This window comes from Desmodus rotundus, chromosome 8 (genome assembly GCF_022682495.2).
Source record: "Desmodus rotundus isolate HL8 chromosome 8, HLdesRot8A.1, whole genome shotgun sequence".
NCBI classification, from domain to species: domain Eukaryota; kingdom Metazoa; phylum Chordata; class Mammalia; order Chiroptera; family Phyllostomidae; genus Desmodus; species Desmodus rotundus.
The window spans coordinates 106,376,044-106,398,226 of record NC_071394.1 but is presented as its reverse complement, the minus strand read 5'-3'; the positions used below and the strand labels follow the sequence as shown (position 1 = coordinate 106,398,226).

The window sequence follows — 22,183 nt, the reverse complement described above, 5'->3', positions numbered from 1 at the left end:
CCTAGGCTCTGAAAGTGAATGCATTGGGCACTTTAAATTAATATTTTCTCTTCTTCGAGTCCATGGAGCTGGTCAAGTGCAGCAATTGGCTTTGGAGGTAAAAGAATGTTGTACTAAAGCATGTTGCCTTTCCTACCACTTCATGATACATGGTTTGAGCCTTGGTTAACCACTGTCTGAAGCTGAATGGAAGTTTACATGTATTCTTTGTTGTTGTTTGTTTTCATTTTGCCTATTAAGCCAAGTGAATAAGTTTTTAAAATTTAAATTAATTTACTCATTTTGAAGAACAAATGTTATGAAGTATTGTTCAAGGTCATTCCTTTTGTGGTCATTGTCTGTTAGGCATTAGAACTTGAGATACATTGTATGTTGTCATGTGGTGTGAGTTAAGAAATGGACTGTGCTTGGAAGCCACAGATCAACAAGAAAGGGTTCCTCTAATTTCTCCATGTTCCCACGGAGGGACGTTTGAGACCAGGGAACTCTGCTGGTTACACACTGGGTTTGTGTTCCAGAGGAAACACCCTACGCCCTCGCCCCAGTTGCTCTCCCTTCTTATGGGTCAAGTACAAAAGCAACTTTTGCAGTGAAGGTACAGGTAGACAGCTGGGGTGTTACACTGTTTGCAGGAGCTGTCCAGGAAAGCCAGATTCCTAAAACCTGTAGGCCTAGGGGTCCAAGAGAAGTTAGATGTCTCTCCTTCAGGAGAAGGGGACCACTGGTTTCCTGGGAAGCTCTTTGGGTTGAGCCTTTTCCTCTGGCAGAAGCAGGAAGTCTCTGGTCACAGGGGGCTTGTCCATTGTCCATTGTCCAGGCAACCCAGAGTGAGCCCCCAGGATAAATTTTCAGAAGATCGTGCTCATTGTAACACAATTTGTTACTAAAAAAACCCACCACATTCAACCCTGGAGTAATGGGTTAATGAGTGGTTTAGGAATGGTATGTGTGACATGTTCTTAGATTGCATTCTTGTTTCAAGTAGATTTTTAATAATAAAAATTAAATTGGTTAAAAAGTTTAACAGACATGTTCTTTTAGTTGAAATACATGCTTGTCTACTTAATGCCTTCAAGTACCCTGTAACATTTTAAATAAACGCTGTTAAATCTAGGATATGTTACTGTGAGGTGCTGACTACATGGTTCAAGTGACATTGGTCTTTAGATGAGTGCTGTAAGTTAGACTCAGAGGTCCTCATTTTGGGGGGAAATGCCTGTATCTTTTGAATGGGAACATAGACACAGCCTGTTGTTCTGGGCCCTGAAGACATTTACGTTCTCCCTCTAAAAGCAGTCCACATAGTGAGGATCATTGTCTTCCTGGCATCCCCCTGAGCCCCCAAACTGTAATCGGGAAATACTACCATATACACCACAGTTCTGGAACATGTCGGACTGCAGGCTTTTATAAGCCACACGATGGTGAATTGTTGCTAAGATATTCGCTAGATCATTATACCTAAATCTTACCTCAAAATTAAAAGGAAGCTAATGTACATAATACAGATATGAGCATTAACATTTTTTGTTATTTCTCAAAAGATCAAATAATAAAGCCAATCTTCTAGAATTACTTTTTTCTAAAAATTAAATAATTTGTCCTCCAAATATTTTTCTCACTTTTGTAAAGTCTTTACTTAAGTCTGGCTAATTTGACTTAACTTGATTTAGGTCAGAAATTATTTCCAAAACTCTTAATATCCTGTTGATTAATTTACAGGTTGTGAATATAGTGACATCTAACCAAGACTGTGTCAACAATATTGCCGAATCAATGGTTTTGTCCAATTTATTGGCTCTTCTACATTCGTTACCGTCAAGTACGTATACTAACAAGTGGACTTTCAGAAACCACAGCATGGCCGGCTCACAGAGGGGAGCAGTTACTAGATGATGCAAAGCCTCTGACATAATGTTATCCATGTTTAGTTTGGGAATATTTTAAGTGGCATTCTTTACATTGGATTTGTTTTCCTAATTATGTTGTATCATTAAATTAATATAATTATTTTGCATTTCCCATATCAAAAGTTGAAAGTTGGAGATGAAGTCCAAAAGCAAAGTGAAGTAACTGAGGATTTTCAGTTTGTTGAGTTACACTATACATGAGTAATTGAGGATTGACTAATATTCCGTGATTTGCTAAAAAGCATACTTGGTCTTGGATGATAGAAAAAAGTGCTTAAGATAAAAATTACCCTTTGTTCATCCTAGAGTTGAATTCTTCATTATTTGTTCTTTACTGATTGAGTAATGATAGAGACTACTGCCACCAAAATGAGATCAATTTTTTAAAAATGTATCAACCTCATTTGTTTTTAATACAGCATGTACTATTAGCATTGTTCTCCTGCGTGGTAACTTAGCCCAGTCCAGCTAATCAGCCTTTGTCCTTTTAGTCTTAATCTGATCCTTGGCAGCCTCCACCCTCTGTGCCAACTCTTTACTTCTTTGGCCAACCGTCTGTCATGGCCATTTGGCTCTAGAAGAGTCAGTCCAGTAGCTCAGTACACTTTGATGACAAGGAGTGGGAGGTGCGCAAACTGTGTCCAAAAGGATGTTGTTCAGTCTTAGATTGGAACAGTATGTTGCAGCCGCTCCTTCCTGCTCCTCTCTGGAAGATAGTAGCACCAGATAAAGATCTGAGTTGCCTGATTAGAGTGTCCTCAGGTGTCAGGCAGGATATGAGAAGATTTCGTTTGTGCTGTGAGCCACGAGGTAGGAAGACTGCACAGCACATTGATTGTGAATGTAGACTTTGGACTCAGACAGACCTCGATACAAAGCCAAGGTATACCATACGCTGTATGCCAAACCTCAGACTGGCTAAACTGGGCTTCAGCTTTCTGATTCATAACAGGGCCATGGTAATGCCTGTCTCGCTGGTTATTGTGAAGATCTAAGTATGAGACCCTGTTTAGAGCACCTAGTTCAGTGCCTGGCACAGAAGTGATAGCCAGTAAATAAATGTAAGCTTACTGTTGATGCATTCCTTGAATGGCTCTTCCTCTGTAGGTCGTCAGCTTGTTCTGGAAACACTCTACGCTTTGACATCAAGTACAAAAATAATCAAAGAAGCAATGGCAAAAGGTAATGTACAGAGTGTTTTCTCATCCAGTTATGCTCAGTAATGTTGGAGCTGCTTTGTATAGTATGTAAAGCAGAAGAATGCTTTGGAAGGTTTAGTTTAAAAAAAAAAATCAGTTGCATTGAGTTAAAATAAGGTTGAAAATAAAATCTGATTAAAAATGTTATATTTTTATGTATAGTATAAATAGTAATTCTCTTTTTCCTTCATAGGGGCTCTGATTTATTTACTGGATATGTTCTGCAATTCAACACATCCACAGGTTCGAGCCCAAACAGCAGAACTTTTTGCTAAAATGACAGCAGATAAACTAATAGGTCCAAAGGTGAGCACAAAATAGGTTTTTAGAAATAAATTAATTATTAGAGATCTGTTACTCTGATACTGATTTCATGCAGCTTACCAAAGTCCAAGAAGGGCTTCGGTGAGGATAAGGAAACGATAATGGGAAAGGTGAGCGGTGAGCCATACCTGATCGTTCCCATATATTATTAGTTTGAGAGAAATTGCACTCGGGGCAGCCTGCACTGGTGTTGAGAAGTTTTAAGAGAGTGTTTGGATCGTGGTGATAATTGCTTATCTCCCTTAAAGAAAGAACAAAAGTATAGGTAGGTCATGACAGAGGATACTTCTGCAGAGAATTCCGTCCAGACACAGCTGCAGTCAAAGTCTCCTTGTTCTGTAATTAACTCAGTCGCACAGGAAATGGTGTTCATGAAGCTCATCTGTGAGAGGGAGATGAGAGACAGCTGGGAGGGAGCACCATGCGATTAAGGCTCCTGAGCCCCCGCTTCCAGAGCCTGATTGGACATCAGTAAAACAAGACTCAGTTATTTTTATCTTACCTGATCTCACAGTCTAGGTATTGAGAATCTGTCCCAAGACCTGAAACACTTGTATCCTGGGAATAAAGTTATTATGATCACTGCATAATAAAGTTAATAGTCTGTTGTTAATAAAGTTAATAAAGTTGATGAGATGAGGGAGATTACATTTGGATGCCTATAGAAAGAGTCCGTGAAAGCATGAATACTGATATTTAACACAGAGTTGTCTTAAAGCTAGAGTTGGGTAGTATATAATTATAATATTTGTTACATATTTTAAATAATGTTTTAGGTACTTAAATAAAGATATACTGCTGTTGACTTGGAGCTCTTCAGTAATTTTTTTACTTTAGAAATACATGAGGAACAAATTTTTTCGAGGTGAATATATTTATATTTAAATTTTCTGTACAGCAAAATACAAGTGTCAGCTCCTTAGTTGAAAAACTGATTTGCATCAAGAGATTCTAGAACTGGGGTTAGTAAACTCTTTTCCATTATTGGTGACAGCTTTATTAAGATATAATTGATATACCACACAGTTCTCACAGGTAAAGCATGTAATTCAGTGATTTTATTATACTTATAGATTGGGCAGCAACAATCAATTTCAGACCATTTTCATCCACCCAGGGTGGAAAAAACTCCCTTTAGCAGTCACTCCCCTTGTCCCCTCTTCCCAGGACTTGGTAACCACTAACCTACTTTCTGTCTCCATAGATTTGCCTATTCTAAGCATTTCATGCAAATGGAATCATACAATATGTGGTCTTTTGTGATTGGTTTCTGTCACTTAGGATGTTTTCAAGGTTCATCCGTGTTGCAGCAAGTATCTATACTGCATTCCTTCTTATTGCCAAATAATATTCCATTGTATAGATACACCACACTGTTATTTCCAGTTCCGAGTTGCTGAGCACGTGGATTGTGTCCGCTTTTTAGGTGCTCTGAATAATGCTTCTGTGAGCATACGCCGACAAGTTTTTGTGTGGATATGTATTTTTATTCTTGGAGTGAAATTTCTGACTCATACGGTAATATTAGTTTAACCTTTCAAGGAATTGTCAGACTGTTTCTCAAAGTGACTGTGCCATGTTACATTCCCACCAGCATTGCGAGAGTTCTAATTTCTCCACATCTTCTCTGGCACTTGTTATGATATGCCTTTTTTGATTCTGGCCATCCTAGTGAGTGTGAGGGGGTATCTCTTGGTTTTGATTTGCATTTCCCTGGTGGCCAGTGAGTATCTTCTTACCTGTCTATTGTCCATATGCACATCTTCTTAAACAAGTATCTGTTTACAGTTTTGGCTCATTTTTTAATTGAGCTATTTGTCTTTTTGTATTGAGTTGTAAGTGGTTTTCATGTAGTCTAGATACCAGTCCCTTTCCAGATAATGTGATTTGCAAATATTTTTTCCCATTCCGTGGATGTCTTTCCATTTTCTTTATGGTGTCTTTTGAAGTCCAGACTATCTTTTTGTTGTTCTTGCAACTTGTGCTTTTGATGTCATATCTAAGAAACCATTTCCTAATCCATGGTTACAAAAATCCATGCCTATGTTTTCCCCTAAGAATTTTATAGTTTTGGCTCTTGCATTTTTGTCTTAAACCCATTTGAGTGAATTCTTGCACATGATGTGAGGTAGTGGTGAGACTGGTGAACTTCTTCTGTAAAGGGACATACAGTAAGACATATAGTGAAAAGTATCCTTTGTGGGTCATGTGATCGCTGCAAATACTCAACTCTGCCATTAACAGGAAAGCAGCCATAGACAGTAACTGTACGGATGGGTATGGTTGTGTTCTGATAAAACTTTTTTTAAACAAGCACTTTGCTTTTTATTTTTTATCCTCACCCAAAGACATTTTTTTTCACTGCTTTTCTTCAAAGAGAGAGGAAGGAAGGGAGAGAAGCATTGATTGGTTGCCTCTAGTATGCGCCTGAACTGGGGATCAAACCCCCAAACTTTTGGTTACGGGACAACGTTCCAACCAACTGAGCTGCACCAGCCAGGGCTCTAATAAAAGTTTATAAACAAAATTAGGTGGCAGGCCAGGTTTGGCCTTGGTTTGCAATGCTTGTTTTAGAATAGCTGGATAACCTGGGCATAACTCTGAAGGCTTATGATCAAAGGATTTGTCTTATGTAATTTTTTTTTTTTTACTTAGACAACTAATAGTAAACAAACCATTGAGTTATCACTTCCTATTTGAATTCTGTCACGACCAAGAAAAGTGACATACTCCCTATTTTATGGGTGCTGTCTGTCATGTAACTGATGCTGTTTCTTTTAGTTCATTGGCTGCGAGGAAGTGCGGGGTTAAATTTGTAGTCTCTCACCAGCAGTTTTACAGAACTTTTAATGTTTCCTTTGTGTCCTGATTTCGTATTAGTCTCATTTATTCAAGTGAGTTTTTGAGTATTTGCTGCGTGCCAGGGGCTGTTGGATACAGGCAATGAGCAGGACACCTGGGCCAGGGGAGTTTCCCATAAGGTGAGGTTTGAGCAGACTTGAAAGACACAAAGGAGAGAGAACCGTGTGAAGACTTGAGGGAAAAACCTGCCTTCCCATCTTTCATTTTGTCTTTGTACTTAATGCCTCACACTAGTTTGCAGTTACTGTGTGTGTGTGTGTTGGGTGTATTTTTTTAAAAGCTGCTTTTTAAATCCTTTTTGGAAAAAGTTACAGTACAATATAAAACATGGTTCAGCAAAATAAGTGCACTAAAAATACTTGTAGGATGCAAAGCATGAGAAAAATTTGTTTTTGAGGGTGGGGAGCGTGGGGTAGAGTTGGGAAGGCCAGGCCAGCTAAACGTGTTCTGGGAAGAGGGAACAGCATGTGCAAAGCATGATCCCGAAGAGTGGGTCTAGAAACTTGACACACCAGTGATACTGAACTTCTCAAAGTTTCTTAAATTTGTGGCAGAGGATGGAAATGAAACTAGATAGGTAAGTAGGAGCAGATCATAGTGAGGCTTGTTCAAGTTACCTTTGCATAAACCAAGGTTTATCTCTTGTCCCACTCCAGGACTTTTGGGTCATAGTGGCTGCTGTCAGCCATAACACAACTACAGCAATATTATATCTTAAAGAAATGTAAAACAAACCAAATGTTGAGTGTTTCCAATAGTTTTTTTTCTCAAACCTCCTTAAATAGGTTCGACTTACATTAATGAAATTTCTGCCAAGTGTTTTCATGGATGCCATGAGAGACAACCCTGAAGCTGCTGTCCATATTTTCGAAGGAACCCATGAAAACCCTGAGTTAATTTGGAATGATAGCTCCAGAGATAAAGTGTCCACAACAGTTAGAGAAATGATGCTAGAGTAAGTAAAGATGCATGTAGTGACGTAGGGCCTTCAGGTAAAGTCATCGGGAAGGGCAAACGTTTGCCACTTTGTCAGTTCTCTAAGATTTACTCTAAAGGCTAATAAAAGTGTATTGTGACTGAAGTTTGATATCCCTCCTTCTTTCCCCCAAGGCACTTTAAAAATCAGCAAGACAACCCTGATGTAAGCTGGAAGGTAAATATACTTTTATTCAGAGAAAGGAACTTAATCGTTTTACTCTATATTTGAAAAAATTCCTGCTGAGTCAGTTTAATGCCAACCTCTTAGATACTTTGTTACTAAGACATTTAGAGCTTCCTCTGGAAAATAAGCTTTTAGATGGGATAGGGTACGTTCAGGGTGGTATGCCACAGACAGGAAAATAAGCTTTTAAACATAAAACTAGGAATAATACTTACTTTTAAATTAAGTAATCAAAACAACTTTTCTGAATTTTGATCCAATAAAACTTGTAATTATGATTTGATTATACGAATGACTAAGGACTGCTTAATTTCATAATCACGTCTTTAATAGAGTTTGCATTTATTGTTTAATGTACAAGAAATGATGACTGAGTGACTTGACTGTGGTTCTTTCTCTGTTTACAGCTGCCCGAAGATTTTACTGTGGTGTTTGGAGAAGCAGAGGGTGAACTTGCTGTTGGAGGCGTTTTCTTGAGAATTTTTATTGCACAACCAGCCTGGGTTCTAAGAAAACCTAGAGAATTTCTTATTGCACTACTAGAAAAATTAACTGATCTCCTCGAGAAGAACAATCCTCATGTAAGCTTCAGCCATCAAATAGTTTGCTAAATACACTGATAGGGTTTCTGTTACACCACCATCCTCACTGTGCATTAAGAATTGGCTGCCTCTGTCAATACAGCAGCCACATTCAGATTCAGATATGCCCATCTGTTTTTTTGGAATGCTCAAAAGTGAAACTCCTTAGTAAAATGGTTTTTTCTGAATCACAGTTATAGGTGTCTATACTCAGAAGATGCTATCTCTGACAGCTGTAGAAGTTCAGAAAGGTTTCTGCCACCCATTTCCAGTAGCTGTATAATTTTAAGGAGAAACCTAAATGTTCAGTGTAGAAGCCTAAATGGAAGTGTGTTCTGCTAGGCCGTGTTCTTTCCTCAGCTTTGTATATATGGCAGGGATGACCCAGGTTATAGAAACTGGCAGGAGAGCAGGAGCTGCATGGGTGAACTCTGAGCCCGTGCTCGAAGCCAAAGCTACTTGGAAAGTAGGAGTGAGTGAGAAGGTAGCCTTGGTCTTGGTTTGGTGAGTTAGAAACCCTGATAATATATAAGGTTCTGTAATTTGAATCTTTAGATTGAAAATAATTGAGTACATCCATGATCGTTGTTGAATTAAACAAGCTGGCTGTAGAAAGGGGTGACAGTGGGAAGAGGGGATTACAGGAACTACTATAAAGGACACATGGACAAAACCAAGGGGGAGGGTGGAGGTGGGGGAGGGAGGTGGGTTCGGCTGGGGTGGGGTGGAGGGATGGGGAGAAAAGGCATACAACTGTAATTGAATAACAATAAAAATTAAAAAAAAAAAAAGTAGAAATCCTTAAAAAAAAAAAAAAAAAAAGAGGTTCTTAAGAGTCCAAACTGTCTTGTTGGGTGCTCCTGAACCTCAGTTTACGCCGTCACTGACTGAGCTCTGTGACCTTGGGTGATGTCTCATGACTCGGCCTCACCCGCCTCGTTTTTGAGTGATCCAGCACCTTCCCCTAAGGCAGAGGTTTAATGGGTTTTGATGTATGTGGAGTACTTTGCATAATGTCTAGCATGTGTTGAGTACTTAGAAATTATTAGTTACTATTATTAGCTTAGCAAAACTTTAGAAATATATTAGTATAGAAATATTTACATATTTCTATTTCCATAGTCACATTTTCTCTACTGGGATTTTACTACATATGGCTTGTTTAAATAATGGAATCTTTAAAGTAGAAACCTGGAAAGGGAAAACCTTTCTCCTATGTCACTTTTCTTTTGGGGCACATCCCAATTTCCATGTTCATTTGCAGTGTATTTTGTTACGAATATGTCTGCATATAGTGGTATGTTACAGGTCTTTGTTATTCATCATGCACAGGAGAAAGTGCATTTTGGCAACCAGACATGTTAACTAGTAGGATTTTTAATAGAGCGGGGAAAACACTAGTTCTGCATTCTCGTGAATTATTGAAGTTCTCTGACACTGACATTTCTATGAAATTATCTAAAAATTTCTGGTACTGTTTTGTAGGGGAGGGTCTCTTAAACCTGCAATAGAAATGAACTGTGACCTTGCCCAGATTAAGATCTTAAACTCCTTTAAACTTACGCCTTGTATCAAGATGGGGAAGTTTGTTCTCACAGGATTTGTGAATCAATTTTCAAGTAGCAGTGCGTGAAATTTGTGGATCCCTAGTTTTAAACACCAAATAATTGCCAAGGATGTTTAGGGCTGTATCAGTATTTCATAGTTGGTCTGTTTTATACCCTTCAGGGAGAAACCCTGGAAACTTTGACGACGGCTACAGTATGTCTCTTCAATGCTCAGCCTCAGCTGGCAGATCAAGTCCCACCGTTGGGCCATCTTCCCAAAGTCATCCAGGCGATGAGTCATAGGAACAATGCCATTCCTAAGAGTGCCATTCGGGTTATCCACGCCCTGTCTGAAAACGAGGTATTGATGAGTCCATTTAGTAGATTACAGTTCTAGAATTTATCTGCGCTCCCTCTTCCTGGCTAATGCACGTTGCGGTGGGAGTCCCCGCCCTGCTGTGTGCTGTTCTGCACGTGAACTACACAGTACTGTAGCAGTTCTTAAACCAGTTTAATGGTGTAGTTGATAGAAGACTGAGTTTGATTCAATTCATTATTAACGTAAACTGAATGTAGGTTTTCCATATATTTTATTATGAAATTTACTGTGCATATAAAATACTGTCATTCTGCAAGTAACCTTCTCTTTTTGGGCCTTTAGCTCTGTGTTCGAGCCATGGCATCTTTGGAGACCATTGGCCCACTGATGAATGGCATGAAAAAGCGACCAGATGTTGTTGGTTTAGCCTGTGAAGCAATCAATCGAATGTTTCAGAAGGAGCAGGGTGAATTAGTAGCACAAGTAAGTGACTTCCAGATTCAACAGTCTTTTAGGAAAGCAAACATACCAGAAAAATCGGTTTTTACTGATATAGCACTGTCTGGTTTCCCTTGCTGAGGTTGAGCAGAGAGGTAGCTTGGGAGTCGTGCATGCGTGACTATAGATTATGTACATGTGCCCACACCCAGGCACACGTGTGTATGTGCCCACAGAGAAAGGTGGCCCGGTTGCCAGAAGTCTTACCCATGTTTAAATGTAGAATTTTGGTTGTCTATAAGCATTTACCCTTGGCTTATTTTGTAAAATTTGCTCCATCCTCTTTGGAAAGATTCGTTCTTTTTATTCATTCCTTTGTTTCTTAAGTCATATTTAAGAAACATGCCAAGATTTTGTTTGTCCTTTTCAAAGAGACTACTCACCTGATAAAAGTAAGGCTTGGTGGGTACCAATGTAAACAGACACTGAAAGAACAAAAAACATACAATAAATTAAAAACCATAATGGCTGGTCTTTCTAAAATATAATTCTTCAGTTATATTTATCTTAAAACCCCTTTAAAGGTTTCTCATTACCTGCCACATGACCAGGTGACATCTGACAACCTTAGCCTGGATGCAAGGCCCCGTGTCTTTTTTATGTGGCCCTCCTCTTCTCCCAGCTCCTTTTCCTCTTGGATCTCCTCCCCCCCCCCCCCCCCCCCCCCCCCCCCCCGGCTTAGGCAGGTCAGAAGTATTGCATACACCTCATGGAGTTAACTGGATGTTCTGAGGCTCACAGTTACAACTGGCTCTGGGGGGTGGTTGTATTGGAAAGAACATGAGCTAGTTCTACCACTTGATGGCTCTGTGACCTCAGGCATGATACTGAACCTTAGGACTCCTCATCTATAAAATAAAAGTTATGCTTACTTCACAGCCTCGTTAGGAGAAAAATATTGGTAAAAAGGTACACTCACTAAATGTTACTTCCACCGCTTCCCTTTGAGTTTGAGTGGGCATTGAAAACTGTGAGTCCTCCAGGATTATCTAGCTTTTATTAGGCTGGGAGGAAATGGTAAATGCAAAAGTTGATGTTTTAAGAAAATGTGAAAAAGATATAAAGGTACTTCAAATATTGTTGTCCATTAGTGCAGTGTCGTCAGAGTAGGCAGCCCAGTGTAGCGGCTGAAAGCTCGACTTCTGCCCTTTGCAGATCTCTACCTGATCACTGCCTTACCTGCGACTCCCAGTGTGTTTCCCCCTCCATGCAGTGTTTTGTCCATCACTGGTAATAGTGGTGCCTGTGTCGTTAGGTGTTGGGAAGATTAAAAAGAGTAGCCATTGGGTAGCATTTAGAATAACTGACGGCAGGGGTTAAAATCACTGATGAGAATGCCATTATTGTTAAGACACTAAAAAATCTTCACCTGACGTTACAGTAAAGCAGCTTGTCCTCTTCCAGGTATGGTGCTGGGAGCGAAATTATTTCTTCAGTGATGGTTTGCAGTTATTTTTCAGCATGTGTGTGTATGTAATACTGTCTTCCAGGCCCTGAAAGCAGATTTGGTCCCGTACCTCTTAAAATTACTTGAAGGCATTGGCCTCGAAAATCTGGACAGCCCAGCAGCCACTAAGGCTCAGATTGTTAAAGCTCTCAAGGCAATGACTCGAAGCCTGCAGCATGGGGAACAGGTGAGTCGCACAGACCTGCCAATACAACAAGGCGTTCTTAAAGCCAAGGGTCTTGGCCAAGGGTGATACATGCACCTCTGCTCAGGTTCCACTTACAGGTGTGGTTCTGGGCTGTAACTGGAGCCCATCACAAGACCAAGGATGGACTAGCATAGCTGCCTCATAACCAGTGAAAAGACGCAAACCATATGCTCAGGTAGTCACCCAGGAAGGTTCTTTTCCGTGTAGTGATAGCATGTTAGGCATTTCAGGAAGAAAACGCTGAAGTTCTTCAGCATTGAAGAACATTGAGTGTTTAGTGCTGATTCGGTTTACCTTTCCGTTCTAGGAGTTACTGTTGGGTGGTGATGAGCATAGCCGTGAAACATCCCATCATGCCGTGTAGTAGATACAGAGCGTTTTAGTTCATCTCCTTTCTGTATAGCACTTACAAAGTGTTGGTTTCCTTTTTTGTCACATAGATATGTATTAATGCGTTTCAGCTGCATGCTTGTGCTGATTTCAAGTCAGTTCTGTTAACTTAGTTTTCCTTTTTGGTTTTATTATGTTGCTTCTGAGAAATTTCTCACTGTTAACTGAATAGCCCTATCTACTCTCTCTCTCCTTTTTTTCTTTAATGGAGGTGAAATTTAAGTAACATGAAAATAATCATTTTAAAGTGGACAGTTAATTGGTATGTAGTACATAAGCAGTGTTGCGTAGCTACCACCATATCTAGTTCTCAAAAGGCAACTCTGTGCCTATTAAGTGGTGACTTGCCACCTCTCTCTCCCCTCAGCCTCTGGAAGCCACCACTCTGTTTTCTATGACTTCTCTTCCAAATATTTCATGCAAATGGAATTTGTGTGACCTTTCGTGGCTGGCCCCTGTCACTTAGTATGTTCTCGAGGCCCGTCCGTATTGCAGTGTGTATCGGGGCCTGCCTTTCTGAGGTCGAATAATAGCCCACTGTGCGCATGTGCCACCCATCCTTTCTCCACGCCTCTGCTGGTGGGCATTTGGGTATTTCTCCCTACCAGTGTTCTTTTGTAGGTTTAAATTGACTTAAAGCTTTCCTTTAGTGAATCCACTCACTGTGTTTGTGTGTTCCAACTAAATAAATGTATTTATGCCGTTGTCCATTATGTCAGTGTTATCGTCGAACAATTTAAGGTGACCTTCAAGAAGAGAGACACCATGTGTTGCCACAGTAATTAACTTAGGTTTATGTAACGTGTTTGGGAGGTGTTGCCTTTGGGTGTTCTGAACGCCAAGCAAAGCCACTCCTGTGTACAGTGTGCGTGCAGTTGTCTTCCCCTTGACCTGTCGCAGAACTGCTGTTGAAGGAACTAGCACAGGAACCCTGACACCCACCTTCCACTCCCAGAGAGAAAAGAAATATGATAGTTTCTGAAACAGCAACTCCTCCACTACCTTCCCAACCAATCACTCGCACTGTTGCTTCTCTCCGAGGTTGGGACAAGGAGTCTCTTGGACTCACACGGCCCCTGTGTACCTCTCTCCTTTAACGCTTACCGTTAAATTATGTGGCGCCGTCTCTCCTACTAGGCTGTAAGCGTTTCAGAGACAGACTGTCTTCCTCATCCTGTGTGCGGTGTGTGTGGCCTGTGCAAAGTGCACGACACATATTTGATCTGAACATGGACATGCAAAAGATAATCTCTGAGTTGGAATTTCCTAAACTTTTAAAAATCTATGTACACAGAAAGAAATATGTCTTTCATTTTAGTTCAGGAGACATACAATGTTATTTATAATTGTGTGTGTGTGTGTGTGTGTGTTAATAATCACAGCACTGTCCATTTTACATGTGATACTCTGATGCGTTCTATATTAACCTATTTTATTTTCTGAAGTGTTTTGATCATAATTGTCTTAATTGATCTCATAAACTTCTAACAACTCATAATCTGTAATTTGAAAGACAGCTGTAAGTTTTAGCTTGAGTTCTCAGCATCTTCTCCCCATACCCCGTCCTTAGGAGTCGCAGGAGCCCATAGCACACTGTCATCTGGTTGTTACTGTAACGAGAAAACCTCCTGCCCAAATCACACACGAGTCAGTAAATGCCGGTGCAAAATAATAGAGTCCAAGTTTAGAGGGATGACTGGCTGAGGGGCTTCTTCTGGCTTAGTGTAATGAGCTGTACCTGGTATAGAGGATTTGAGGAGTGCGAGGTTTTTTAGTCCATTTGTGGACCTTCCTCAGCTGGCCATCTTCCTTCTGTCTTGGAAGTTTGCTTTTTCTCCTTATCCAGTTCTTTATTTATTTATGTTTCAAGAGTTTGCTTTACTTCCCTAGGTGAATGAAATCCTGTCTCGTTCTTCAGTCTGGAGTGCCTTCAAAGATCAGAAACATGATTTGTTTATTTCTGACTCACAAACAGCAGGATACCTCACAGGTAAATCACACCTAATTGGTTACCTTAAGACATGGCAGAAGCCACCCACACCCTCCTTTTGTCCTGACTAGACTAAGAGAGCGTTTAGAGGGTTTTCCTAAGGTGCTGCCTGTCCTGGAGGTGCTGTGGGCATGCAGGCGACCTCTGGGTTTAGTCCTGGACAGCATGTGACCTGCGGTTGTGTTGAATATGTGCTGAAACGTGAACTCTGCTCAGGTTTAACTGAATTAATTGGTAGCGTCATAGGTTATATTTGGAGCATGGCTTTATTAAATTGTTTATCTTGAATGTGTAAAAACTAGAGAAATATCTAATCAGAAATAATAGTCTCAGAAACATGGTAGCATCATTCCATTTCTGTCAAAATAACAGATTGTTTCCAAATATGTATATTCATATGTGAACTATTTTTCTTCTAAGTTTCCAGTGATTAATCTGTCCTTTCACTAAATATTTCTGGATAATCCTCTCATGGGAGGAAATATGTGGGTACCGTAAAGGAAAGGATGCTTTACCTCTTAGGGGTCAAAAGGTAATATAGTTTCGGAGCTCAGGACATTTGTTCATTTGACACACTTAAATACAAAATAATTTTAAAATGCTCATTTTCATATTGGCTTCTGTTTAAAAAGAAAAGTCTTAGCATTCTGTTGCCATGTGCTGAAAATGAAAGAGAGTCTTGGGTATAAATGAAGTATATATGGTCTTTGGTGTAAAGGTTTTCAGTTGAAATTAACCCTAAGACTAGGAGGTGGTTCTCACTGTCTGCCTGAAATTGTAGTAGTTGCCTCGTGAACAGTGTGGGTTTGATCTGTGCAGATCTATTTATATGTGGATTGTTTTCCAGTTGGCCCGTGAAGTTCAAACCCATGTTGTTCAAGGGTCAACCTCAAGGTTGGGAATCCATGTATGAAGGGGGCTAAGTGTAGTTATACTTCGACTTTAAACTGCATGGGAGGTGGATGCCCCTAACCCCCTGTTGCTCGAGGCTCAGCACTATATATAAAAAAATGTCAGCCCTGAAATCCTCCTCTAACCAGAGATGATGTAGGTAAATTGAGAGAGAAAAAGTATTACCTACTGTGTCTCACACCAGTGTAATTATTTTAATTATCCTGATTGTTAGTATAGATGTTTATACGTCGTGAAGACTAGACAGTTGTCCCCACTCTTTCTCCTTTGCCCACCTCCACCCAGCCCCACCCCCGCCCCTTCCTCAATCAGGTCCTGACTAAATCTTGAATATTCAAAAATAAGGACTTTGGGGAAAGTTTTGCTTGGTTTTTATTTTAGATTAGGTTGTGGTAACAGCTTTTGACCCCACTTGTGACCACCTTAATATTAATCCGCTAGAATTTCTTAGCAGAGCCCTAAACTGTGGAAACGTGGTGCTTTGGCTGCAGGTGGCATGTGTACATTAAGAGCGGAATGCTACAGGTTTCCCCTCTAACTCTCCCACCCCTGTCCTGTGATTCCTGTGGCGAGAAGGACCTGGAATATGGTCTTAGTCTATTCCATATTTCTTTAAAATTTGGTGTAGAGCCATAGCTTCTAATTAGGAAAATGTTCTTACAGGCACACTAAAAACTACCTCTTTAGACTCTTTTTCCAAATGTTTACATAATACCTCATTCTTGTGGCATTACACTCATTACTTTGTATTAAGATTTGGAGCGTGGCTGTATTAAATTGTTTATCTTGAACATGTAAAAACTGTGGAGAAATGTCTAATCAGAAATAACAGTTATGATTAGAAAATCTACTTTATTCTGGCTAAGCCTAAGCTTGTTTAAAATTCAGCTCTAAAAAAGAGTAGGGTGTCGATGATAAGCTTCCCTGCAGGCAGGCCTCTTCTGATTCTTTTTGTTCCCCATTATAGCCAACATTCCTTGACTTGGTGGGGTAAAAGACTGCGAGGAGGGGTCTTTGACGTGCTGAAGGCTGTGGGCCCCAAGATCTGTGGTTAGAATACAGAAGACACAGGGACTTATCTTCAGAGACCCATTTTGGTCCTCACCCTTGTCCAAACTCCCTAATAAGTCACTAGAGAAAAAGAAGAGTGAGTCGGGGTTCCTGCCTGTGCCTTTCGTTTTACTTGGGTCCCTGGGGTGGCTTCCGAAATGCGGTGTGAGCAGCAGCTGCGGTGAGGTGTAGGGGTGGCAGAGGGTTGGGGAAAAGAAAGGCTGCTGCTCACGAATTTCTTCACGTCCTCGGGCTGGCTCACTGCTCAGGTTTCACACCAAGCCGGTCAAGATGGTATAAATCTCAGCCTGGAAAGGGTCTCGCGTGATTGTGACCATTCTGAAGGCCACTGCTGAAGCCCGCGGGTGTGCCAACGTGGGGCAGCCTGGAGCAGCTGCAACCTTACTGGCCCCAGTACTGTCCGGTTCCTAGCGCGTCGTCATTCTGGGATGTTGCGTTCTTGAGATGTTAGTTGAGAAGATCTTCGCTTGAGCTCTGTCTGGTCTTTCCTTTTGGGAGGACTAAATCTGAAAAGTTCAAGTCCTGCCGATTGAACTGATGTGTGCTTACTGCTTGGGTTGCCAGTGTGGTGGGGGGTTGCATCGGTGTATGGTGTGACATGAGTTTGATAAAAGGGGCAAGCACTAATGATGGTGAAATCCCATTATGTGATGGGATCCCCATGGAATATAGACCATGTTTATGCTGAATTGTAATTCTAAATGCCCCCCACCCCCCAACCCTGAGAAGATTCGGATTGTACCCAGCCCCTCTCTGATCAATGTGCAAATGAAATAAGGTGCTGTGAGAACACACATCACCAGCCCTTCCTTCTGGTGCCTTTGGGGGAGTTAGACAGGTATGGGCATTTGCTTAGGAGATGGGGAAAATAAAGGAAAGTTAATCATTATTTTGAAATAAGGTGAGAATGAACAAAGATACATTTAATGATTTTCCTCTTCCTGGCTGCTGAGCAAATGTCATTCAGTCACATGTTGAGGATTTGGAGTAAAAATGTAAAAACTACCTTGGCAGGTTACTCGGTGTTGGTGAATTGGGACGAGACTCCTCAGGTGCGGCTGGCTCTGTGGCCCGGAGTACAGTTTTGTTTTCTGATCAGTGCCCACCTGGAAAGGCCTCAGCAGTATTTCACCCGTGATGCAGAGAAGCCATGGTTGCTCATTATCCAGGGCCCTGGGTTACTTAGCCATTTATCACGTTCTAGAAGAGCTTGGTACAAACAAGTTCAAGGCCCTATAACAATAATTTCAGCAGTGAGTGACAATTCTCAAATTTACAGCATCTAGAAAATCAGTAGGTGAAGGAACAACAGGGAGAGGAAGAGAAGCAGGACACAGTGAAGATGCCTTTAGGAGCTAGAATTGGAGATGAGAAAACTTACTTGCACACACTTACTTAGAGGCACATGGAATGTTAAGTGGGCTTCCTAAGGTCATTAAAGGGAGAATGGGTACAATTCGTGGACCTCTCCTCAAACCAGTCCTTTAGTTCTTTGCAGAGTTGGTTTTTATTAATTTTTGTTTTTGATTTCACTCCTGTCCAAGACAGGATGTTAGAGCTGGTAGGAGAGTGAGCCGTGTTAGGAAAGATTCCCTGAGGTCAGTGTCCGTTTACCATAGAACATTGGCCGCTGAGGCAAAGCTTCCTTTCTCTCTTTCCCCCCTGAGAATCCTGTGTTCATTTTCACCGAAGCTCATGTTCCTTCCACGACTCCATCATGGCAGCCAGTTCCGTTTTGTGGAATTTTTTGTTACTTTTTCATCTTTTCTCACTTTTTAAGTCTGACGGCCTTTGCACACTATCGCCACATGTTGCATTTCTGGCAACCCTTACTCTTTCCTCCTACCTTTCTCCGGAGAACGCGGCTGCTCTATCCCATCCCAGTGACCAGACTGTAACTTCCGGCCCCTAGAAACCAGACTCGTCCTCTAGGAGGCCAGGGGGTCAGGGAGAGAGCATCTCCAACTCCGTTTACAGAAATGTCCAGGGATTAGTTTGTCTCTCCTAAAGAAGCAAGTGATAGGGCCAAAATATTCTGGATAATCCTTCGAGACCCATCATTTCACATTGTAGATTTTAGGCCAGAAGTTCCCAAACGTTCTCATTTCAGTTTCCTTATTATCTTAGTGATTTTTTTCATCTCTCCCTAGACAAAAAGGAAACCTAATAGTTAAGTTTATTAAGTAGTTATGTCACACTCTTACCTTGAAAGTCGCTGTTTGTATGGTGTCCAACAGATGTGTCTGTGTATCTCAAATTAAAATTACCCAGCAGCGCCCCTGAGTTGGCCCGCGTGCCTCTGCGCAGTTTTGGAGCCGCAGCCCACATCCATTTTCCCTACGTAACACTCACGATTTGCTCTCATCGTCTGCTCGATGTGAGCCAAGTTGAGCCCGCCGTCAGAAGTGCTCCTGAACTGTGCGGATCTGGAGCGCGCGGGGTCCTATCCCAGAGGGTTCGGTCTTCGGTGAGACCCGTGCGCCGCGTTCCCAGTGATCTTGATGCCCCAGCGCCCATAGGGTGGTGGGGAGTGACACAGGGAGCAGCAGTGTGCTGCCGTCGCTCCGACCACCCGCGCGGTGACCTCGGTCTCTTTCCTGAGCAGCCATTGGTGGAAGGCAGGGGGTGATGGACGCAGGCTCACGGGGCCTTAAAGGGGGAAAATTCTTTTTCTAAGTTTCATGAGTTCAAGGTTTCGAGCGCCGGGGTGCGCGCGTGGCATGTTCAGCTCACGCGGGCTGACTTGTCTCTGGCCGAGGCACCACAGGCGGGGCACAGTGTTCTCTCGGCCGAACGAGCCCCGTCACACCCTGATGCAGGTGCTCGTGAGGTGAACAGGTGAAGATCCGAGTGGTGCCCTTTCGTCCTACTTCAGTCCCTGTTACGCCTCAGCCCTCATCAAACTGCTCTGCTGTGTGCCCCCCTCACAACTTCCTGTGCTGCTTATCTTTCTTTTTTCCCCCTCAGGTGTCTCTCCTTCCCTTCTAACTGGCAGCAGCCCCCTTCACCTCAGGAGCGGACTTTAGATCCGCTCTGCCAGGCAGCTTGCTAACTTCTGTGTAGCTCCCTGAAGCAGGTAGAGAACCATTTTGCTAAATGCATGCCGCTTCCACTGCTTTTCTGGTCCCAGCCCTTCAATGTTCCTTAGCTGTTTGCCTTGTCTCCTACACTCTCCGCTGTGAAATATGGCTTAGCATGCGTGTTATGCCGCAGTGTCTCGCAAGTACTCTGTGCAGTCCATGCAGCGACCCGGAGATGTAACCAAACGTCTGTGGTGTGTACGGTAAACTAGAGGACCTAAAGCCATCGTACGCTCGTAGGACACATCTCGATAAATGCTGGCATTGTAGCATTTTTATGCAATAGAGATGGTTAGAATCAAGGAAGAAATAGAAAACTAAAATCGTGATGCCGTCTCCTGTAGCATTCTTGTTTTGACCTATGACATGTTCCAAGCCTGCCTTTTCTTTCTGAGACCTCGGTGTAGCAAACCGTGTTCATTTGGTGTTACTTGTTACAATAGAATTTCTTTGCACCAAGTGAAAATAGGTTAACTTGATGGACAGTTTTTGTTGGGAGTTTCATCAAGTATGACTTTCGGATGGGCTGACCGAGTGTAGAGTTTCTTTCCTGTTCCTTTTTTTTTTTTTTTTTTTTTTTTAATTTGACATAGCTATCTTTCAGTGGCCAGGAATTTTTGAAAAACTGAACTTCCCAGATGTAAGAAGGGAAATTTTTTCCATATTTTCACAGCATTGTTACTGTCCAACAGAAATTTTGAAATCATTTTTAACTTTGTCACATAGTAAAGGCAAACCATGAAAATAGTACTAAATAGCTGTTTGTTAGTGTTGTACATTTAGATAATTACAAAAGATGATCAGTTTCTTGTGATGGGCTACTTGATGGGGACCTGACATTTTTATAAAGGTCGGAGTTTTCACGTGGCCCTGCTCTCTAGAAGGCATGTGTTTTTCTTTCTCTCTTGCAGGACCTGGGGTTGCTGGCTACCTCACTGCAGGGACATCCTCGTCAGTCATGTCTAATCTGCCGCCTCCTGTAGACCACGAGGCAGGCGACCTTGGCTTTCAGACTTGAAACGTCCGTGAAAGACAGTGAACGCTGAAAGGCCAGTCGGTGCCCAGTCCACATTCCTCCAGCTGATACGTTGAAGCAAACTCTTACTGCCTTTCTCCTGGTTTCATGACAGTGTTATTCCTTTTTCTATGAATATATTTTTATTTAGGAAAAAAGTCAGTAATTCTGATTGCATCACATTATAAGAAAGCACTCTGTGGATCAACCTATGTGGGTACACAAGAATTTTTTTTCTTGATGGATGTAAGCACATTTTGTTCCTTTGTATCTGTTTACAAGACTGTGAATCAAACAGACAAAACTTCCTTCCTAGTTTTTATAATGTCTTTTTTTTTTTTTTTTTAATTAGCCTGACTGTGGGGTCGAACTGCAGTCAACAGAAATTGGGCTAAGTCACTTGTCCCTGGAGAAGGGTCTTTTCCTCTCCTGAACTGAGTCTGCGCGGCTGTCCTCCTCCCCCAGCCGAACACTATTCGGGTTGGTCCCTGTGCCTGTTCACTGGCACCCTCCCCTCAGTCGTTAACCTTCCGAGCGTTCGCCCTGCACATCGGTATGTGTAACTGGCTATACCAAATTGAAGGAAAAAGGAGCTTGTGCAAAAAAAATTTAAAGCAAATGTCAAGATGTTATGTAAGAGATTAGTGTAATTGTGAAATGTTCTATACATTATCACATATATAAAGCTTTCTATATTGAATGTACATTATACAGATCATTCATATGTGTATATAAAATTTTAAAAATAAAGGGAATTGACTGCTTTGTTAATGAGATACATTTGTTTTAGTTTGATTTTCTCCTTTGATTACCTCACTTATTTCTAAGATTTAGTGGTGGTAGGAGACAGACTTCACCTCATGTTCACACTTCTCGTACAGAGAGCCACGCTGACATAGATGAGCGTTTCTGCCTCCCGTCGTTATTTTAGCCGTATCTGAATTTCCAGAAACAGCGTCTCATTTGTTTTCCAGACAATATTCAGGAATGGGTCAGACTGTTAATAAATATTTTAATATGTGTGACAGAGACATTAATTCCAATGTTTTTAGGAGATGACGAATTGAGAGAGCGAGAGGACATTTCCGATAACACAGGTCTCGGCACGCAGGCCTGCTAGTGCGATCACAGGCTTCGGGCGGACCTCGGCACGTGGCGCCCGTCCAGGTGCTTCTAGAGGAGGAGGAGCGCCCCAGACTTGCAGGTCTGCTCACGCAAGAACCACGTTTGTTCCACAGTCGAAGTGTAAGAAGAGCTAGGCAGGAGGACTTACTCCTGTCATTAATCGCTAATTCAAGATTTTCCATTGGATTTATCATCTCAGAATAAAGATTGTGAAGTAATACAGCCATGTAAATATTTTAATAAGTAAATAGGGTTTTAGTTCCTGGACAGTACTTTGTCATAAGGATATGTTCACAGAAAGAGTATAATGGCTAACTTGGGAGTTGGTGTTTCAGGAAAGTATAAATCAACACAGAAATATATTTTCCTGAAATACTAAGAGGACTGTAAATATTGTGAATATTTAATAATATGTAAAGAAAGGCCTATTAAATTATCACCACCGATAGCTGAGTCCCAGTAAAAACTCATCCTTGTCGACTGTTTACTGTGTGCCATTCATTGTATAGTGTCACACGTGCATCCCTTCATTGACCTGCCAGA

At 41.5% G+C, this 22,183-nt stretch overlaps 1 protein-coding gene across 2 annotated transcripts in view; it reads left to right on the top strand.

The window, feature by feature from the left end:
- Nucleotides 1–21,291, top strand: part of DNAJC13 (DnaJ heat shock protein family (Hsp40) member C13) — a 106,805-nt gene extending 85,514 nt beyond the window's left edge. For both annotated transcript variants that reach the window (XM_024566184.4, XM_053929387.2), the window contains 12 exons: nucleotides 6–97; nucleotides 1,723–1,822; nucleotides 3,018–3,092; nucleotides 3,303–3,415; nucleotides 7,081–7,250; nucleotides 7,406–7,448; nucleotides 7,865–8,038; nucleotides 9,767–9,946; nucleotides 10,247–10,387; nucleotides 11,893–12,036; nucleotides 14,338–14,437; nucleotides 20,412–21,291. In XM_024566184.4, the coding sequence (XP_024421952.2) occupies nucleotides 6–97; nucleotides 1,723–1,822; nucleotides 3,018–3,092; nucleotides 3,303–3,415; nucleotides 7,081–7,250; nucleotides 7,406–7,448; nucleotides 7,865–8,038; nucleotides 9,767–9,946; nucleotides 10,247–10,387; nucleotides 11,893–12,036; nucleotides 14,338–14,437; nucleotides 20,412–20,518 (1,439 nt within the window). In that variant the 3' untranslated portion in view covers nucleotides 20,519–21,291. The remainder of the gene's footprint in view (nucleotides 1–5; nucleotides 98–1,722; nucleotides 1,823–3,017; nucleotides 3,093–3,302; nucleotides 3,416–7,080; nucleotides 7,251–7,405; nucleotides 7,449–7,864; nucleotides 8,039–9,766; nucleotides 9,947–10,246; nucleotides 10,388–11,892; nucleotides 12,037–14,337; nucleotides 14,438–20,411) is intronic.
- The last annotated feature ends 892 nt before the right edge of the window (nucleotides 21,292–22,183 follow it).